The 19,554-nt window shown below is 40.5% G+C and overlaps 1 protein-coding gene across 1 annotated transcript in view; it reads right to left on the reverse strand.

Moving 5' to 3' along the window:
• LOC132829009 (ephrin type-A receptor 5-like) overlaps nucleotides 1-15,756 on the reverse strand; it is a 331,532-nt gene extending 315,776 nt beyond the window's left edge. The window contains exons 1-2 of the mRNA XM_060846273.1: nucleotides 15,727-15,756; nucleotides 577-641 (exon numbers count right to left, since the gene is read on the reverse strand). Coding sequence (XP_060702256.1) covers nucleotides 577-615 — 39 coding nt within the window. The 5' untranslated portion in view covers nucleotides 616-641; nucleotides 15,727-15,756. The remainder of the gene's footprint in view (nucleotides 1-576; nucleotides 642-15,726) is intronic.
• Between the last annotated feature and the right edge of the window lie 3,798 nt (nucleotides 15,757-19,554).

Consider the following 19,554-nt stretch of genomic DNA (forward strand, 5'->3'; position numbering starts at 1 on the left):
TTTTTACAGCAATTTCTGTTTTTGTTTCTGATTTAAAGCATCTGTAGTTTGCTTGTTTTTATCTTAAATGAAGAAATGGAGATGGAGAGGCAGAGACATTGAGACAAAGATTTCCTGGATTAAGGACCTAGACAACAAAGGCAAGATTGCTATTGGTAAGGTGAAGCAATTCAGTAATACACAACAGGACAGAACAATGAGAATTTTAAAATCAAGTTGTTGGTGGATCGGACCCAGTATGAGTCAGCAAGAATGATTGTTGCTTATATAGAGCAGTGACAAGTAATTTTAATACTTCGGAAACCTCCCAAGTTAGCCAAGCCTTACTTGTGGCTGCCCAATGTTGCTGTGATTATTTCACCATGGAAACAGGACATGCTGAAATGCACTTTGTTTAACAGATTTTTGTGTTTGGTTAAGTCTTGTATAAAAATCTAATCTAAAATTACCTCATGATATAGTTTGTTTTTCCTTAGTTGACAAAAATTACTCCAGGGAATTTTAGACCTTGAAATGAATCCTTAATATATTGGCTGTTAATGTAACTGGTGGCAAAGAGCTTGTTGAGAGACTTACCCCATTCTTTGGATAGGCTATCCATCCCAGATCTCCCATTACAGTTCTGGAGTCCAGTAAATTAACTGTAAAAGCAAATGAAAGAATAGTCAAAAAAGGTTTACATTAGTTTGTAGTTGCAGACAGAACCAGCTGCTGACATACTAAGAAAATCTGAGAGAAAAATCTGACAGCAGGAATTAATCTTAAGGAGAAGGTAACCCACTTGCACAGATATCATCTCACACACTTCAGTTTTATTTGCAATGATGTTCAATTAAGCATCTATATCTTTAATAGTATTTGAATTACCATAGGTTGTGTTGACCTGGGACAAAGGCAAACTAATTTTTCAGCATAAAAAATTATATTTAGGTCTATAGTCAGCATGCATGTCAAATGCATTTTTTACTAAGAAAGGATGCATTGATATGAGGAGTCAACCTCAATTTTTCATCTCAGAAATATCTGTTTAACTGACTATGTAATTTGATGACTGGAATCAAACACGCATTATGGGTTTTGTTGCCAAGAAGATCATGGGGACTTCAGACACATCAACACAGAACTGACCATGCAGAGATAACAATGAAGAGTAGTGGGACCACCAGCAAAAAGGATCAAGTACCACATTAGTTTCAAGGTAGAAGTCATAACATTTGCTAACTCAATTAATGGTACTACAGAAATGGAATTCGCTTTGAGTGAAAAACTGATGCAAGAATGGAAAAAGACAATGATCCTGATAAAAATATCAAGTTCAAATGATCTTGAAAACTGATCTTGTAAAAATGGGTCCTCGATAATCATCAACCAGAAATGCAATGTGTTTCAGAAAAACAGGGGGTTTTTTGTGCTTTTAAAAATTGTGGATAGCAAGGAGAAACAATAGCTTTTATAAACAGTGATTTGCCTGGATGGCAACATAATTTCAGAGCAAGAAATTTGATAACTATTGTGAAGTCTGTTCTTTTTTTAATGGCTCTGGGTTCCGCAATGTGCAGATGATCAGAAGCCAAGGAATTGTTTACGAATGAAGTTGATTCTTCTCAGCAAACTGAGCAAGTTGGACGTGGAAACAAGTCACAGAGACACAGAGAGAGAAAGACACAGTAGGGTTTAATATTGTCTGAAGCTGTCAGTTCTCTGTAATGAAAGAAACTCAGTATAAACTTGAAGAAAATCAGATATTTGCCCAACAGCAATTGCTTTAAGCTGTGACTTATAAATTGAAAATAAGAGATACCTTTCAAGTGAATCAGTCACAATATATTTCTTACAAAGCAGTGGAAGCTTCCAGAGAAAGACAACTTAAAAGCAAGGGCTTGGCTAGCAAATTAGCACCATCCCAACATTGGAATCAGGAAGCAAACACCACTGGACTGACTTTCAAATATTTCTCTATCTCCGACAATAATCTATTTCCCTATGTGTTTGTGCGAAAGGGGGACTCTATAAGGGGATTAGAGATTTAGTCAGTAGTGTTATATTACCAATGGTTTATATCTGTTTACCTATAGCTATGATATAATTACTTATAATAAATAATACCTCTTGTTCAGTACTGAAATCTAGTCCATGCTTTCTGTCAACTTTAATCTAAAGATTGGGTACTATGCATATCTTTAAAAAAAGCTTTTGGCTTGATTCCTAGAAAAGTAGGGCTTGATTTATGGCATGTAACCCCTGAGGGTTGTAATGATGTCTGGGGGCTCATGCTGGATTTGAATTAGATAGGACTGGAAACAGCGACAGCAAGATTTTTGATATGAATTGGTAGTTAATACAGAGGAAGGAAAACACCATGTTCTATACTGCACTTAAGACAAGGAGAAGGGGTAAAGTCATCATAGTCCTACCTATTGGTTATTATGCATCAGGCAAGCACAGGAGAAGACCCTTCATGATAACTTCAGCTGATTCAAGAAATGAACCCGAGTTTTTGGCATCACTCTAGCATCACAAAACAACTATCCAGCCAACTGAGCCAATCAATCCCAATTAAGGCAAGGCTTTGGAAACAGGAAAGGATTTCCTAAAGGTGGTACAGTTGTTGCTGGCAGCCTTAAAAGGAATTTCAAATCGAAATGATTTGGCAGGTAAAGGGCAGATAGAAAAGGGCAGAGATAATTGAAGTGCATGTACAGCACTTAGATTTAGATAAAATATAAAAAGGATCTAGGACTTCAGAGTAGCAAATGTCACAACTGGGTGACATTCAGTTATTGTTGAAGCAACTAGACTATGAGGAGAAAATGAAGGAACTACAAATAGCAGAAAAAACAAGGGAAAGGGCAAGAATAGATAATGAAAGGGAGATGGAATTAAGAATACAGGAATTGGAAATGAGAAGACAGAAAACAGAGGCATCAATAAGCAGATATTTTACATGGCCAGGACTTCATAAAGATATAGAGCAATTTTGTAGAATATGCCAGATGGTATGAAAACCTTAGCATGTAATCAAACCAGCACCTTCAATACCTATCCTAGCACTTAAAGGACTATTCAGTCTGGTGTTAGTAAATTGTGCAGGATCTTACCAAAAACTAAAGTGGAACATCAGTATATTCTTACAATCAGAGGTATGACAAACCAATTACAGTCATATCATACCTTCTGTGTTTTTGTTAACATTTGAGTTATTTAGGCACACATGTCAAAATAATTAGAATATTTCAACAATATTCTCAATAATGTAAACTTTTCATTGAACATAAAGCCACAGCACACAATGAAATCTCTAAATTCATATGTATAACATATTTAAATTAGTACAAAACAATAGGCATAAGTTAGCAACTCTTTCCCAAAATAACTGACTTATGCTTCTACACACAGAAACCATTACCCTAGCTGATATTTGTTTGATTGGTCACACCAAAGATTGAATTTTCCCAGCTGCTTTGGAGAATTTTGGAACTGAACTTGCCTGCCTTTCCTATAATTTGAATACTGGTTTAAAGATATAATTGTATAATTAGTCAATTCAATAGCACGTGCCAGGTTGACTTAATGTGAATTGCAACTTTTTTTTATTTTCACATTGCAAAATGCTGACCATCTACATCAGTAGTGCAGGTTTATATTTTGTATATGGCATATAAGTCAATGCTTGTTTTAGAAGGAATCTTTAATGGTTCAATAGTCAATTTATGAGACATGATATTTGATAACAATGTAGTTTCAATAAATGACCTTCAAGAATTAAAGTGGAAACCTGGAACTTGCTTTCCCAAAGTACTTAGAAATTGGGTCAATTTAAATTTTTAAAATTGATAACTTGTTTTTATTAAAGAAAGGAAACAAAGTTTCTGCTAATCTGCCTGCTGGCAAGGCTACACAGCAGTGTATAAAATGCTATGAAGGCTTTGTAGTAAATTAGATACTATTCAAAAAGTCTAAATGTATTGCACATTGAAATAAAGCTTACTGTAATTATCTTATCGGAAACTTTGTTACCAAATGATATGGAGAAAAGTGAGATAAATGGAATTGAAGTTCAGATCACTATGATCTAACTGAATGGCTGAACACGCGCTTAATAGTCAGTTTAGTCCTGTCGATCTGCTCTTGATTGTTAAAGTTGGATATCTGTAATAACATTCAGATACAAAATGAGCATTTTACATTTACTTTTGCTTGCGTTTATTTTAAGGAACTCTATCAACTATATTGAACTGCATTTCTTAGATATAACTTATGATCACGATGGTTTTGTTATGTACTATTTCTTCTTTAATAAATAAGTTAAATTATGAACTGAAAATAAAATAAACTTATTTAACATCATAAAACACACATGACAAATTTGTAAACAATTGCACATATGGAATGCATTCAAAACATTTTTCAACACCTGAAATGTTGAGATGTTGTATAAAGTTATTTCCCAATTATTTGAACTTCAGCAACTGTACATCTCTCTGCTATGTTTGAAAAGACAAATAACTTATCACCATTGTTACTATTGTCAAAACAGTAACAAAATTATAAATGAAATGGAGTCATGTATTGCAATAGTTTTAGAGACCAGAGCTCAGTTCACTTCCTAGTTTACTAGATAAAATAATGAAATATATATTTTTGCCCGAAGGACAAAGTCACAAATGCACTTTATGCACAAACATTATCCCAGATAAACCTGAATAAAATATCTTAAAGTGAAATGCATGTGGTACAAAATTGGTACCATACCAATAATTAATATGGTACTCTAGGACTAATAATTGACATTGATATTACTTCCAGAGTTCACCTTTGCTTCTCTGTAATAGTCTCTCAATGTATAATAGCTCCCTTCTTCAAACCATCTGCAGTGCTACAATATATGCTGCGTGCTCTAGTTTGCTTTCGTATTGACTATTTTTGTGCTATTTATGGCACCTACTTAAGCTGAAACAGAATTTTACATGAAATAGCTATGCAAGGAGGGCAGAAAATGTGATTGTTAGTGCAGAATTCTGCCTATTTCTTGTGATACCAGCGCATATAAAAATCTAGTAGCATCTTAATGTTATACAAATGGCTGGCTTTAGCAGCTCCCTGTAACCCTTCTACTTTCCCATTTATATCCATCAAAAGTCAGTAGTCACTGCACAATGTTCCTCAAACGTTTTGCTGCATGGATGTTAATTAACGATGACATCATCTTGATACAGTATTTGAGGGTAAATCATCGTTTGTCACACAAGGTTATCAAAATAACATGACAATTATTTTTTGTCACTTTAACTTTAAGAAAATCGCTATAGTTATCATTGTTATCCACCACCTCGAGAGATTTCCTGAAAATGTTTTTACTGCATCCGCATTAATAATGAACGATACATCAATATGGATATGAACAGTGCCTCGGATCATTCACAGATTGCCATGAACTTATCTTGCGAGCTTGAACAACAATAAACATGACATTTATCAGGATAAAATGAAGACTGCACTCCACAGCTCTGGGGTCGCACACATAAAAGAACTGCACCTACTACTGCTGACTCAGTGCCAAGCGGCTGTGAAATGTCAGGTTGTGAAACCCCTGATAAGATAAAGATTAGAACGTAATGTTTCCGTCGAGGTTATGTAATACAACCTGCGCGCTGTGCAGATACAAGAGAGTGTATTTGTAAGAGATGCTTTTGACATTGGGATGCACACTTGAAAATATACATCATGTATGAGAATGGAGAATTGTTTGTGCACCACTTGTCAAGCATGTAGCAATTCGAGACTTTCCCAGCAATTACCCACTCAGGAAGTCTTCACTGTAACATATAAGACAAGTCAATACTCTCGGCTCATTTTCCCTGTTTGAAAATTAATTCACAACAGCCAAACTAAATGCTGTCCCCCTTAAAATGCACAATGATCCGCCACACGACGCAGCACCATCTGGTGCATGCGCAATTGAAGTTACTCAAGGCTTAGAGCGAAGGGCATATTTCAATGTTTAAGTCGAAACACGAAGATCTGTGTAGGTGCAAAGTTCGCGAACTGCTGATACAGATTTGTTGTTGTTGTTGTTGTTGTCGGCTTATTCCCAATGATTTGGTCTTTAAGCGAGGCAGCCCGGCTGCAGTGCACCGACTGAGTGTGGGATCTCCATGCTGCCGGGTACAGAGATAAACCATCCTGCATCAACATGGAAGGCAGGCAGGATGGGGTACGATTCAGTGCTTGGGAACAGTCGATACTACTCCCGCCAGAACCTGCTCGTTTTCCGTTATCTTCATGAAGTAAATAAGGAAGATGTGTTGTCCATCAATTACAATGACAAGAATGTTTGAACTATTCACTTAAGTTACATTATAGAGCAGATTCAGTGTGTATTGATGTAGTCAATCTTTTATAATGTAATTGCTGGAGGTCTCCTGAGAACTATAAATAAATATATCTAAAAGTAACATAATAGAACTAGCCCCTTTATATATATAAAAAAGACCGTATTCTTAACAACAAAAAGCTTCCAATTTTTGGTCCGATAACAGGCGGGAAATAATTACTGTAAGTACAAATGTCGGGTTCAGACACTTTCTTGTACAAATGCCCGGTAATTTTACTTGTTCCCATTGAAAATCAAAGAACACTTTCAGACAAGTAATCAGTTAAAAAAAAGATAACCATGCTGTGTGCTTCACCACCATACGGCGTGTTTAACAGTCAGAGGTACGGATTGCTGGTTAAAGTATCGAGTGAAAACACCTAGGAAATAATCCATCTCCCTGGCTGTTCGGGATTATTAACGATTCGAAGTTTTGTGCAATAATAAAATAGTTGCTGACAGACGTTAAACAATTATTAAAGTCTAACTTTATGTGAAATATATGGCAAGGCTGCTATTTACAAATCACGCGTACGGTTTAATATCAATAACTTCAGTATAACCAATTCCAGCTCCTCTTTATTCTCGGAACATTGTCAGGTACTCGTAACTCCAAGGGCTCAAGAGTTTACCAACTATAATTCATTTCTGCAGTTTTATTTTAAATGCAGATTTTGCACTGATATTCTGTGATTGTTAATTACAAAGGTACATGATTTGTTCATTTTGAAAAAAAAGTCCCCTCAGCACTAAAATATTAGCTTTGATATTTTCTGCCCCAGCAGATGTGATCCAGTATTTCTCTCAGAATTGAACCATTCAAGGCTTATAATTATAGTATTCAATCTGAAAAGCCGACTCAGTAATTCTAAATTCGGAATGGTTCACAATGCAGGGGGTTAGATTCAGCTCTCACTTGTGAGCAGTGTAGCTGCTAATTGCTCCGATCCCCATTCACACTGTTGGGAGGAACAAAAAACTACAGGCTGTAAAAAGAAACACTATTAGCCCTCCACAAATGTATTCTCCCAATCCAAGGGCAGCTCAGGGGCGGACCACACTGGAATAGTGACATTTAGTGCCACCACAAAGGTGGCATTTGAGTGAATGCCCTCAATTTTCTGCATGATGAGTCTTTGATCTCAACCAACCCACCGGGAATGTCGTGATTTTTCTTCCACTGAGGAAGGGTGAGAAGGAATCGAATTGGCTTCGGAAGCCCGCTTCAGATTTTCCACTGACTTACAGCTTGCATTTACGTCGCGTCGTAGTCAGCCTCAGGACAATGAAATAAATTTGAAGTCTGGTCATTATTGTGCTGCACAACGTACAACAGCCCGGGTGATCCCGCACACAGTGACGAGATAATGACCAGTTTATACTTGGTTAAGAGATAACTATTTTCAAAGCTTGGGAAGAACTCCAATGTTCGTGTCTGAATAGTAACCTCACAACCTATACAGGAGGATACAGATTAATAGCTCATCGGGAAATGTCATTTATCGCAATGTGGTCCTCCCTCCTTGCTGCAATGACATGTTAGCGAAAATGATGGGCTGAGTTCGCTGAATTGGGACTTGAAATTGCAGCTTCCTGACTCAGAGGTGAAATGTCACCACTGGGAACATTCTCCTATTTTCCTGATATGGAAACAGTACGTTTTCCATTACGGCGGGGGAAAAAAATGTATTTCATAATGGGAACATTAACCGTGCTTTTAAAGTATGGAATTGTTGGCAATAATTCGCCCTACCTCTTCCTGGTAATCAAATAAAGGGCAGCTGAAAAGTTGCTCCTTCTTATCTCCTCTGTCGAATGAATACTGGCAATTGTCTGATATTAAACATACTTCTTGAACTCAGAGGAAACACCAAACAAAAAAAAATCAGTTCTGAGCTGCGCCAGTGGCCTAGTTTGTAATTGCACCTCCCAATATAGGATCGCACCATAAAGTTCGGGAAGGATCCACCTGGTCATGTGAGTCTAGACAGCTATTCATTTGTAGAATGCATCAATATTTTGTTCCAACCTGTCTTCATGGATTGTCCATAGATGTATAGTATCAATTATATCAGGAATAACAATGCAGCTCAATTTTCTCCTCAACACCTAATGATGATGAAATTAATTACAGCATTTCTATCACCATCTTGACTATAGGTTAACTGTTTGTACTCTTGCTTCCAACACAGAAGGTTCTGTGTTCATGTTCCCATTCCAGGACTTAAACATGACAATCTCAGCTTTCAAATAATATGTTAAACCAAGGCTCAATATGGCCCCTCAATTGGGCATAGCATTATTCTGAGAAACAGCATGTGCAATACAAATCTTTCTTTTATTTTCTCATTACAGTACTTCAATGTTGGTGTTATGATTGAATAAATAGTGACTTAAAAGTCATGTTCTTCTTATCTCCCTGTTGAAAATGACTGGCTGAACTCAAATTCTTCATTGAAGCCAGACCAATAATCTGGAATGCTAAATTTAGTCTCAGTACACTTGCATACAGAGATGGTAAAACAACCAGAGATCTTGTTCTTTTGGATTGAGAAACCTTTTTGGGAAGCATATGTGTGGGCATCCTATGAAGACAGATAAGAGTTTAATTTTCATCCTTTCTCATACCATGCTGTCCCACTCCCCAAATCCAAACACAAGTACACACCAACAAAATAATGCAATATCTAATATGAGATCTAATTGTCTATATAGGCAATGAATTGGTTGGCAGTCGGTGATCTGAAATCATAACCCACCCTTATCATAGGCTACTGTAGATGAAAGGAGAACATTGGAAAAAGCTGAGCTATGACTACTAACCTAAGATTCAGCCATATCTCACAGGTAAATTCTATCACTGAATCAGAAGGCCATACATTTGAGTTCAACACCAGAATGTAAGCACAAAATAATGGAAATCAATATAGTATGGTGTTGAAAGAGCTGTTTTTCTGGTGACATATTATTTTAAGACTTTATTTGCACTATCGAGTGGATCCCAATGTGTTACTTCAAAGAAGAGCATAGGTAGCTATCATAGACAATCATTATCTCACGCAACATCACAAAGCAATAGCAAATCATTTGGTTACTTTCATATTTATGGTTGTGAGGGCTTGTTGGACACATTTTGGTTGCTGCACTTCCTACATTCTGACATTACAAAGTGTTTTATTTTCTTTGAAGTATTTTGAGATGTACTAAGATTGTGGAAGGTGTTAAATAAATGCACTTTTATTTTATTTCAGAAATGGAAAGCTGCTTCAAAGCTTTGAACAAAAATAAGAATCAGTCTACAAGTAGCAGTCTATGCAAAAATTGAATGATATTATGCATTCAGGTAAATAGAGCTGAAGGAGAGAACATTGTCATCAGAACTCCATTTATGAAATGTCTTCTGGATTTTTTAAAAAGATAATTATGTGTTGATGACCTCTTTGGGGAAGACTGTCATGAGAAGTTACTGAACCTTACATTGTGAGTGATCTGCATTAATGCACAGCCGAAATGATAAAATTGCTGAGATGCCCAGGGTTAATGACTATCTCTATTGATGCTAATTTAGCTCCCTCACACTGTCCTTAATGACAGTTGTTATTTTTTTAAAAATGCATATAGACAGGAAAGGAAAACAAAATTAGCAGATTTCAGATCATCTTGGCAATCATCCCCTTTGACTTTCACAATAGAAGTGTTAGTGTTGTAAAGAGAATTATTGCTGCAAATAAAGCATCACAAGAGAACAGAACACAGAACCCCGTAAGTCCTTTCAATTGTATAGACATTGATGGACAGAAAAACACCCATTGACCAACCAGCCTGTTCCATCCAACATTCATGTCTTGCGCAGCACAATCCCTGATACTCCTCACATCACCTGACATTATTTAATGTCCTGAGAAAGGTAAGGAAAAGAATAGAAACTTAAACCAAGTTAGGGGAAATATTTGGAATTTTTTTCCTGTCGGTTGAGAAACATTGCTGTATTCAGCGAAATAAATCTTTCACCAATTCACAGAATTCTGAATTTCTCAATCACAAGAACTTGTAACTTCTGACTACAAACCTTAGTCACTCATAAGACACAGTGGAAGCGTAAGTATTTCCTTTCAATTTTATCCATACACACATATCTTTCCTACAGTGAACTTTGAAGATGTAAAATCTCAAAAGAGGCCCTGAAAATCCATTAAAAACTTCTGGGAATTCTCATTTTCATTGTTTTTTGCTTCAAGGAAGCAGGAGCCCTTTCTAATGTATTAACGTACTTCATCATAATCAACACCATACATCATGTACTCAGGCAGAATGTTCTTGACGCATTGGTACAGTCGGAGTGCATGCATGCCAAAGCCACATTTTTCTTGTCACAAATATCCACCTGTAAATGATTAAATGCTGCAAATTAACTATCTGACTTCATTTACATGAGAACTAATTGCTTAAACATATTTTCTCTGTTATGTAATCATACTGTACAATATCTTTCTGAGTTTTATTGTTCTTTGCATTGAGAGCACCATAAATATGTTCTCCTATATCTTTGATTAATTCTGCTTGACATGATTCATTAATGAATTCTGTTGTCATCACCACCATCCTTTAGGATGAAAAGCTTCCCTTCCAACTTTCTCAATAAACAGCCTGGCCATGAAAACTGCTCTTTTTTTTCCTGCAAGATAGTAAAGTAAAAATGAGCAAAAAATGCTTAGTGAGCACCAATGTCAAGCCCGATGAAGGGCTTTTGCCCAAAACATTGGTTTTGCTGCTCCTCGGATGCTGCCTGAACTGCTGTGCTATTCCAGCACCACTAATCCATATCCAGAAATGCCCACTCATTTCTAAGCATTTTGAACAGGCCTCAATTCTTTTGGAGTTTTGCAACTGGGATTCAAAGGTTTTCTACATATTTGGCATGCTGCAATTCTAAATATTCCTTCCAGCAACAAAAAAAGTGGTCTGTGAGATGGCACATAAACCACCCACGTTTGAATGTGTAAAAGACATTCTTCATTCAAAAGACCAATGCATTTTATTTGATTTGCCACCAGTCACCACTGCAGGGATAACTGAAGCAGAATAGCAACAGTCTTTGTTTATTTTAGCTGTCTGGTAATATTAGAAGTTTAGCCATCCCATGTTATGTTCATTATCTAGTTCTTAACCTTGTAAGTGCAGTACATGAATGAATTATTTGCTATATGTTTTGTGCCATATGTACCAACAATGTTTCTGTCAACGTTCTGTTCACGCCCACTATTAATGCCAAAGAAAGCGTGCAACAGTAAAAGCGTCCTCATAAATCAAGCATTATAATCTTTGAAAAATGAAGTCAGTAGACATATAAAACATGAATTGGGACAGTAAAAAAATGCCAGTGACCTGGGCAAACCTATTCATTAATTCCAACAGCATCGCAGCTCCCACCCACAAACACCAGCCAACCTCCTATAAAATTTACCCCCAGTTACCCTCAGTAACTTTACTAGTAATCGCGTGGATTCTACCAGCGCGCTCTGGTGCAGCGGAAAGATACCATTATGGCTCACATGGTACAAATGCATGTGGCCTCAGAGACATTGATCCACCGTTAAGGTGAACTAATAATTGGTCACGGCTTTTACCCGCACCAAATTTCACCGAGTTCTCCTCGCACTCAGCAAACAAGAAAAAAAGAAGCTTTCTGTAAAGACCATAAGCCAGGAAAAATCACTGTGCTGTGTGAATGTGACAAGGAAATATAAGCATGCTGAACATAAACGATGTTGGGTTTCATTTTAAAATAATATGCAGTTAATGGCATGGTGAGACGTGTTTTCTATTCAGAAGTTTGAATTGTATGTAAGGCAATCCTTCTGAATGTGAGCTGTTTTATGTACGTGGGCAAAATAATCGATGACGCGACACCTCGGTCCCATAATCATTTAAATGTGGCTTTAAAAGTCGATATTCATCTTTCAGTCGGTCATCTTTCTCCTGATAAAAGCACACAGCGAATTTCCAGCCTTTTGTCTCAATGTCCGGAGTTCACTGTGTGCAGAGCTTCTATTTAGTTGTAAATTCTTTATTCTTGCATGAGTAAAAATTAAAGACCGGTAGAGACATTGGCAATTTTCTAGTCAGATTCGACATCAACATTTCCTATTGCAAGTGTCCTAGCTACAGAAAGGCCTGGGGGTGGGGAGCATATAATTTTCATCAGCATTAGTTTAAAAAGCAAAACTTACGTCGAGTTTCGTTTGTCATTTCTATTTAAAAAGCATATTTTGTGCTTTTGTGTTTGTGTCTGTGTGTTTGTGTGTGTCTGTGTGTATCCCTGTAATTGTGTGTGTTTGTGTCTCTGTGTTTGTGTGTCTGTGTATGCCGGTATTTGTGCGTGTGTTTGTATCACTGTGTTTGTGTGTGTGTGTGTTTGTGTCTGTGTGTCTGTGACTGTGTGTGTATGTGTGTCTGTGTGTATGTGTGCGTGAGTATGTGCGTCTGTGTGTCTGCGACTGTGTGAATGTGTGTCTGTGTCTGTGTGTCTGTGACTGTGTGTATGCGTGTCTGCGTGTGTATGTGTGTGTCTGCGTGTATATGTGCGTCTGTGTCTGTGTGTCTGTATGTGCGTGTGTATGTGTCTGTGTGTGACTGTGTGTCTGTGCGTGTGTATGTGTGTCTGGGTGTGTGTGTGCCTATACGTGTGTATGTGTGTCTGTGTCTGTCTGTGACTGTGTGTCTGTGCGTGTATGCATGTCTGTGTGTGTCTGTGACTGTGTGTCTGTGAGTGTGTATGTGTCTGTCTGTGACTGTGTCTGTGCGTGTGTATGTGTCTCTGTGTGTGTCTATGCGTGTGTATGTGTGTCTGTGTCTCTGTGACTGTGTGTCTGTGCTTGTGTATGTATGTCTGTGACTGTGTGTCTGTACCTGTGTCTGTGTGTCTGTGACTGTATGTGTGCGTCCGTGTGTTTGTGTTTGTCATGGGAAGTCCAACAAAATAGATGAGTCTTTGGTGACCACAGAAGCAAACAGTATTTTGGATTAGACTACCGACTGTGCAAACCGATAAAATTCACTAGCGTCCCCCTCCCAACATCCCCACACACGCACGCATACACAAACACCCCCAAGAATTAATCTGCTCCCTCTCTCTAGCTTGAGATCAGCGCAATGATGAATTGGTTTTAAGAAAACAAACGTTCGAACTGAGTTTTATCCACTCCCCCCCGTAAAAGAAAATATAAAACGCATTTAAGTGCCGCCTTTGCAGATAATTGGGGAATATAAATCTTACATTCAGAATTATATAGCTTACAAACAAGGGGGCGTGCCTCAAGAGAAGAATAAACCTTCTGTATTAAATGTGACCCACGCAGTCCCAGCACGCTGGGCTACGATTAAATCATTAAAACGGTGGAACACATCGCCACAGTTACTGTCACCAAACTCAATGTTAACGCAGTCAATGGAACACGCACTCGCTGTCTAACCCTGATTCTTAACCAGCGAATTTCAGTGACGATTTCTGTTGGAGTGCAATATTGATTGAAACAAAGTCGGGTCGTCCCTGGTGCGCTGTTCTTAACGTTGGTGGGTGACGTGGTTGACCAGGGGCAAAGATGGATTGCGGTCATTGTAAAGCCAGTCAGAGTCGGTTCACGGTGCCCCCACCCACGCCCCGTTTAAAAACGTGCGATTGCCAGTGTCGAAATGATATTTGAAACTGTGGAAAGGAATTTCACACCGCCGCAAATTAATCTGAACTACAAATGATGTCTCCAAGGCTTTAGATAGAGAAGGGACATTCACTAGGCACTAGAGGCAGGTCCACATGCTGACACACGTACACGCGAATACCGCTCGCCCTTGTTTTTAAACTCCTTGCCCTTCAGAAGAAGTCAGCAACTTTCAAAGGTTTTCTGCACCAAGAGGATTTATTTTCAAATGTTTCTGTGTCCCCCCACCCCGTAAACCCATTTTTTTTCTCTGCCACTGTGCCTAGCCCACCGCCCTCAGTCCCGGAGTGAGAGCCGACACGTTGCTGCCTGTGTCTCTCCTCTCGGTCCCCGTTGCAAGTCCGGGCTAACAACATCTCTGCAATTAAAGCGGGAGAGTTTCCCAAAGCTGCTCCCCCCCCCCCCCCCCCCGCCCCAAACCATCCAAACCCACATCCCCTGCAAAGTAAAAAAGAACGGAAAAACTCCAACCAGAGGTACGGGGGGGAAGGTTGACATGGTGGACTTGTAGCCTCGTGGAGGAAACAGAGTCTGGGGGAAGTCACTTGGGGAAGGGGAATTCCACTTTGAGAACTGAATTCTGAGCTATGGGAGAACAACACTTCAGAACTTCGACTCGCTTGGTCATCTGTACGTAAAATAATATTAAACAGCAAAAACAAACAAAAAAAGAAGAGGGTACTCGAGTGTGGGCTCGGCTCTAATCCGGACCCTCCGATCTGGAGCAGGGGCTGGGAGCTGTGGCCGGGAAACAGGAAAGTGACTGGGAGCTGGTGTCTGGGGACTGTGCGAGTGTGTGTGTGTGTGTGTGTGTTGGGGGGGGGGGTGTATGGGTGAATGAAGAGAAGGTACACAAATGGGAGGATGGGATACGAATTGGGATCCGGGCACTGGACCCCAGGCACAGTGTGTCTGGGGTTTTGGGGATTTGGGATCTGGACTTTGGGCACTACATATGCGGATTTGGGATCTGGGAGCTGGACTCTGGGCACGATGCGTACGGATTTGGGATCTGGGATTTGGGCGTTATCTGTGTGGATTTGGGGTTTGGGACCTGTGAGCTGGATTCTGGGCATTGTGAGTGTGTGCAGGGGAATGTGGAATTTGGGATCTGGGAACTCGACTCTGGGCACTGTGTGTGGGAGGAAGGGAAATGTTGGACCTGGGAACGTGACTCTGGGCACTGTGTGTGGGGAAGGGGAAGTTGGGATCCTAGAATTGGACTCTGGGCACTGTGTGTGGGAGGAAGGGAAATTTGGGATCTGGGAACATGGTTTTGGGCACTGTGTGTGGGGAAGGGGAAGTTGGGATCCGAGAATTGGACTCTGGGCAATGTGTGTGGGAGGAAGGGAAATTTGGGATCTGGGAACATGACTCTGGGCACTGTGCGTGTGAGCACTGCGGTCTGGCAGACAGAATCCGGGAATGGGGATCTGAGTTCGTGAGCTGGAAATGTGGAGTCCAGGAGCAGGGAGTTGGGAGCCTGGCTCTGGGAGCTGGAGTGTGAGGCACGCATACAGAAGTGACAGAAACAGAAGAGCACGGCGGCGGTACCGAGATGATATTCTCTCTCTCTCTCTCTCTCTGTCTCGCTGTCAGCAAGTTCAGTGGTTTGAGCTGCTTTCCTTGGCTTACCTTGGTTGTGCCCGGCGGCTCCCTGACACTCCTGCGGCTTCCAGCAGAGCAGGCACAAGAGGCAGGAATAAGTCCAGCAGAAAAGTGGCGCCCGGAGCGGTGCCGCCTCGCTCGGCCGCTGTGCCATCGCTGGGGCCCGGGCCACAGTGCAGGGTGGGCGGCTAGCGCTCGCTGTCTGGCCCCGCTCAGTCTGGAAGTGACCCCCGGCCGGCTCACCGTCTCCCACTCCGGCCGGCCGCCAGCGACAGGAGGCTGCTCAGTGCTCTGTCTGCCTCTTTATATATATATATCTCTGTGCAGACTCTGTACCAACACACACACACACAGAGGGGGTGGAGGAGGTGCAACTCTCTGCACCACAGACTTGGGGAAGGGGGGGGGATGGGATGGAGGGGAGGGGGGTGTATTGTGGGGCTAAGGTACAGAGGGTTGGAGATGAACTACGGGAGAGGTTGGTCCACACGCTGCAACACCCGCTCCCCCATCTTCTCTGAGTCACAGGCACTCACTGGTCTCCAGAGGACACAGGATGCCTGATTCCAACCCCATCCCTCCCGCCTCAAGCGGCTCTAAACCACTCAACACTGTTTGAAGCAAGTGTGTGTGTGAGACACTGAGCTACTTCATGCGCATTCCCTGCTGCACAGTGTAAGTGTGTGTGTGTTTTGGGGCTGGGGGGGAGGAGCTACTCAGCGTCTGTCAATCAGCAGCTCCACTCTCACCACCCACAACCCTCCCCGCCCCCGCCCGCCTGCAAGAAGTTAGCTCAGGACCCGCTGGAGCTGCCGATTCCCTGTCGTCCCCCTTGCACCACAGAATCGATCCTCTCCGCGAATATTATAGAAATCTGGTTTCTCTCAAAATCATTGGCCCTGTGTGAGATTGGAGGCAGGTGCAATAGCCACTGAACCATCCCCCCCACCCAAAACAAAATGTTTGTGTTGTGTAATCCAATTCCAAAATCTTGGATTCTGCAGACTGATGAGATATACAGGGTTTGGCGCACTCTCCTGAAAAACACACCACACTGGTCTGACTGTAATATTCACTCTCCTGGTTAATTTTTACTGTTCTAATTTCTGGATTGATGGACGTTTAGTGAGATGTCTCTTCTTTTGTATATCATTCAGTGCAAACTTTGAAATCACAAACGTCACACCTTTACATTTCCACAATAGATGTTTCGATTCCTGCTAGACTGAAGTCAGGATTTAGTTATGTTGGTCCCCTAACATTACCATAAGGAAAACTTACACTTGGTAACAGAATAATGTCTATTTTATTTTAGTGCATCAAACCTTTTGAGCTATCCACTTGAAAAAGACACCGTTGTGAGTATGACCATTATTTATTTGACATTTTTTCTGAACAATTGATTATAATCCAGTACTATCCCAGTAACTTTAGTTCACTTATTTTTCACCTATTTACTCTTGATGTATCTCTGTGTATTTTCGGGTCTTCCAATTTGTTGTTCTCCGGCGGGTCGGTGTGGACTTGTTGGGCCGAAGGGCCTGTTTCCACTGTAAGTAATCTAATCTAACCAGACCTGTTGAAAGCAATCTTTTTTTTCTCTGTGAGCCGCACGCTTTGACGCCTGTTATTGGCATCGACTCTCGAGTTTCCCTCTCAGTGCACCCAGCTCCGAGGTCCCGCTGCCGCTCAGTCTCTCTCAGAGAGAGAGAGACATTCTCACTTCACAGACGGTGTTTTTTTTCTCTCTCTCTCCCTCCAATCGCTCTCCGATATTCAATAACCTTCGAGACTGGAGCTGAAGCTGCACCGTGAGGTGCTGTGTTTTGTGTCAAAGCGATTGATCAAATCTTCCCCAACTCCTGTCCCGAACCACTCCGCAACTGGGGCGGTTAGCTCGGAATTTCATCATTAAAGTCATCGCTCTCATCTGATCTGGTCCTACATGTAAATCGCCAGCAACTTAACGCCGTCGCTCTCACTGGCAAATTGTTAGTGATTTTCCCAACAAAACTGAGGTTACAAAATTGCGGCCATCCAACGTGTCACTCCTTCCTCCCTCTCAGTTACAAGCATGCTGGTAAACAGAAGCGAAAGCAACATTGATCAGAAACAGACAGGAAGCTGCAGAGAGAGAAAGAGAGAGAATAAGACACAGGGGTGGTGAAATTAGCCCAGACCAGGAGGACAAACCGGGCTCTTAGTTAAAGGGCAAATGGTTTTCCACTACGTCTGGCCCTTCCACTAAAGTTGACCATAGATCCCTAGTTACAAACTCCTTTTGAGAGTCGGTTCCTAATCTCACTGGCGCTTTTATTCGTTTTGTAATGATAACTCTTAAGCAATATTATAAAGAGTGCCTTAGTGCGGGGAGGCCTTTTCCTCATGACCATGCGGCCGACGCACCTCCAGTTCCAACCCCAGAAACGTATACAGCAGACGGATGTGTATATGGAGAACATGTTAGTATACTGGCTTAATTATTCGAAAACTGTGAGGGCTCCCCCCCCCCCCCCCCCCCTCAATGTGGATCATTATCACACGTCTCTTCAGATTTCTCTGTCCCAATATTTTTATGTCCTATTGAACAGTGGACAAGTAAGAAGTTAAAATCAAGGCAGCCGTGCAAAACAGTCGATGCAACGCCACCGTAATTGAAGCTCAGGATATATACACGTCCAGAGCTAGATATCACAGCGTCTGATTAATTCCTCCCCTTAACTCACCAAGTTGTACCATGGTGTGCAGTTCTAATTTATATTCTGAGGGCGTGACTGGGAAGGTCAATTCCCAGAAGACCTCTATTTTACACACAAGAAAATCAAACCTGATGGTTCACACGATGTAAAGTAACACTTATTGGCTGGCAGCAGCACGCAGTGTTCAATAATTCATTTAAAGGCGAGCCTCAGATTCTATCAGGGACCATTGCACCCACTGAATCAACTGAATGCTGTCAAACTTCACGGGAAAGTGTAGGCTCAGCTCTTCCAACAGAATTTGACAACAAGGAAGTTTAAGGCCAGTTATGATTGGAACGAATGCTGCGTGCCAACGCAAGCTTTGATATGGCAATTTTTAAAATGTTACTAAATTAGTGATGTAAGAACTAGATTAGGCTGTTCTGTTCCCTGGAATTAGCTCTCCTCTTCAGTTAGATCAAGGCTGAATCGCATCTCGATTCTATTTTCCCAATTTGGAAATTAACGTTTGGGTGCGTTTTAAAATAGATTAAAGATCAGGGTCCAGGGTTTGCTCATTGGAAGGCCAGTTAACAAGTTGTAGGCATTTTGACTCAGATATTTAAAAATACGTTGATATTTGTGATGTCTTAAGCAATGACTAGAATGTAATTCGTGGAGAATTCATAAAAAAGCATCTACATATTTCAATGTAAGTAAAAAAAAAGTTTTAACCAATTTTATTTCGAAGGCATCATAATAAGGAAAGATTAGTTGGGCCATCAGGTGCCGAATAATTTATTATTTCTGATTACCTTAATTATTATTGGACAATCGTAGGAATCAATTTCTATTAATCTACAAATAGGTGAGACATGAGGAAAGCCTTACTAGTGAATATACTTGGGCATCGTGGGTCAAAGTCACCTTTTTTCTCAAAAATGTTAAATTTTCCACAATTATATCTCAACTTTACATTGCGATATATTTCAAGGGTTATTTTTGAAACGACTTTGATTTGCATCTGAATGCATCAATGCTCACTATTTCTTGTGGGTGTCTTGGACAGATTGATCTCACCAAAATATTGGCCTGAAGTTTAACTCTCAAAAATGGGTGGACAAGAGTTATGTCAGAAGTAAAAAGGCAAAGAAAACCCCAAGGGGAAACAAAA

The sequence above is a fragment of the Hemiscyllium ocellatum genome, chromosome 2 (genome assembly GCF_020745735.1).
Source record: "Hemiscyllium ocellatum isolate sHemOce1 chromosome 2, sHemOce1.pat.X.cur, whole genome shotgun sequence".
NCBI lineage: Eukaryota > Metazoa > Chordata > Chondrichthyes > Orectolobiformes > Hemiscylliidae > Hemiscyllium > Hemiscyllium ocellatum.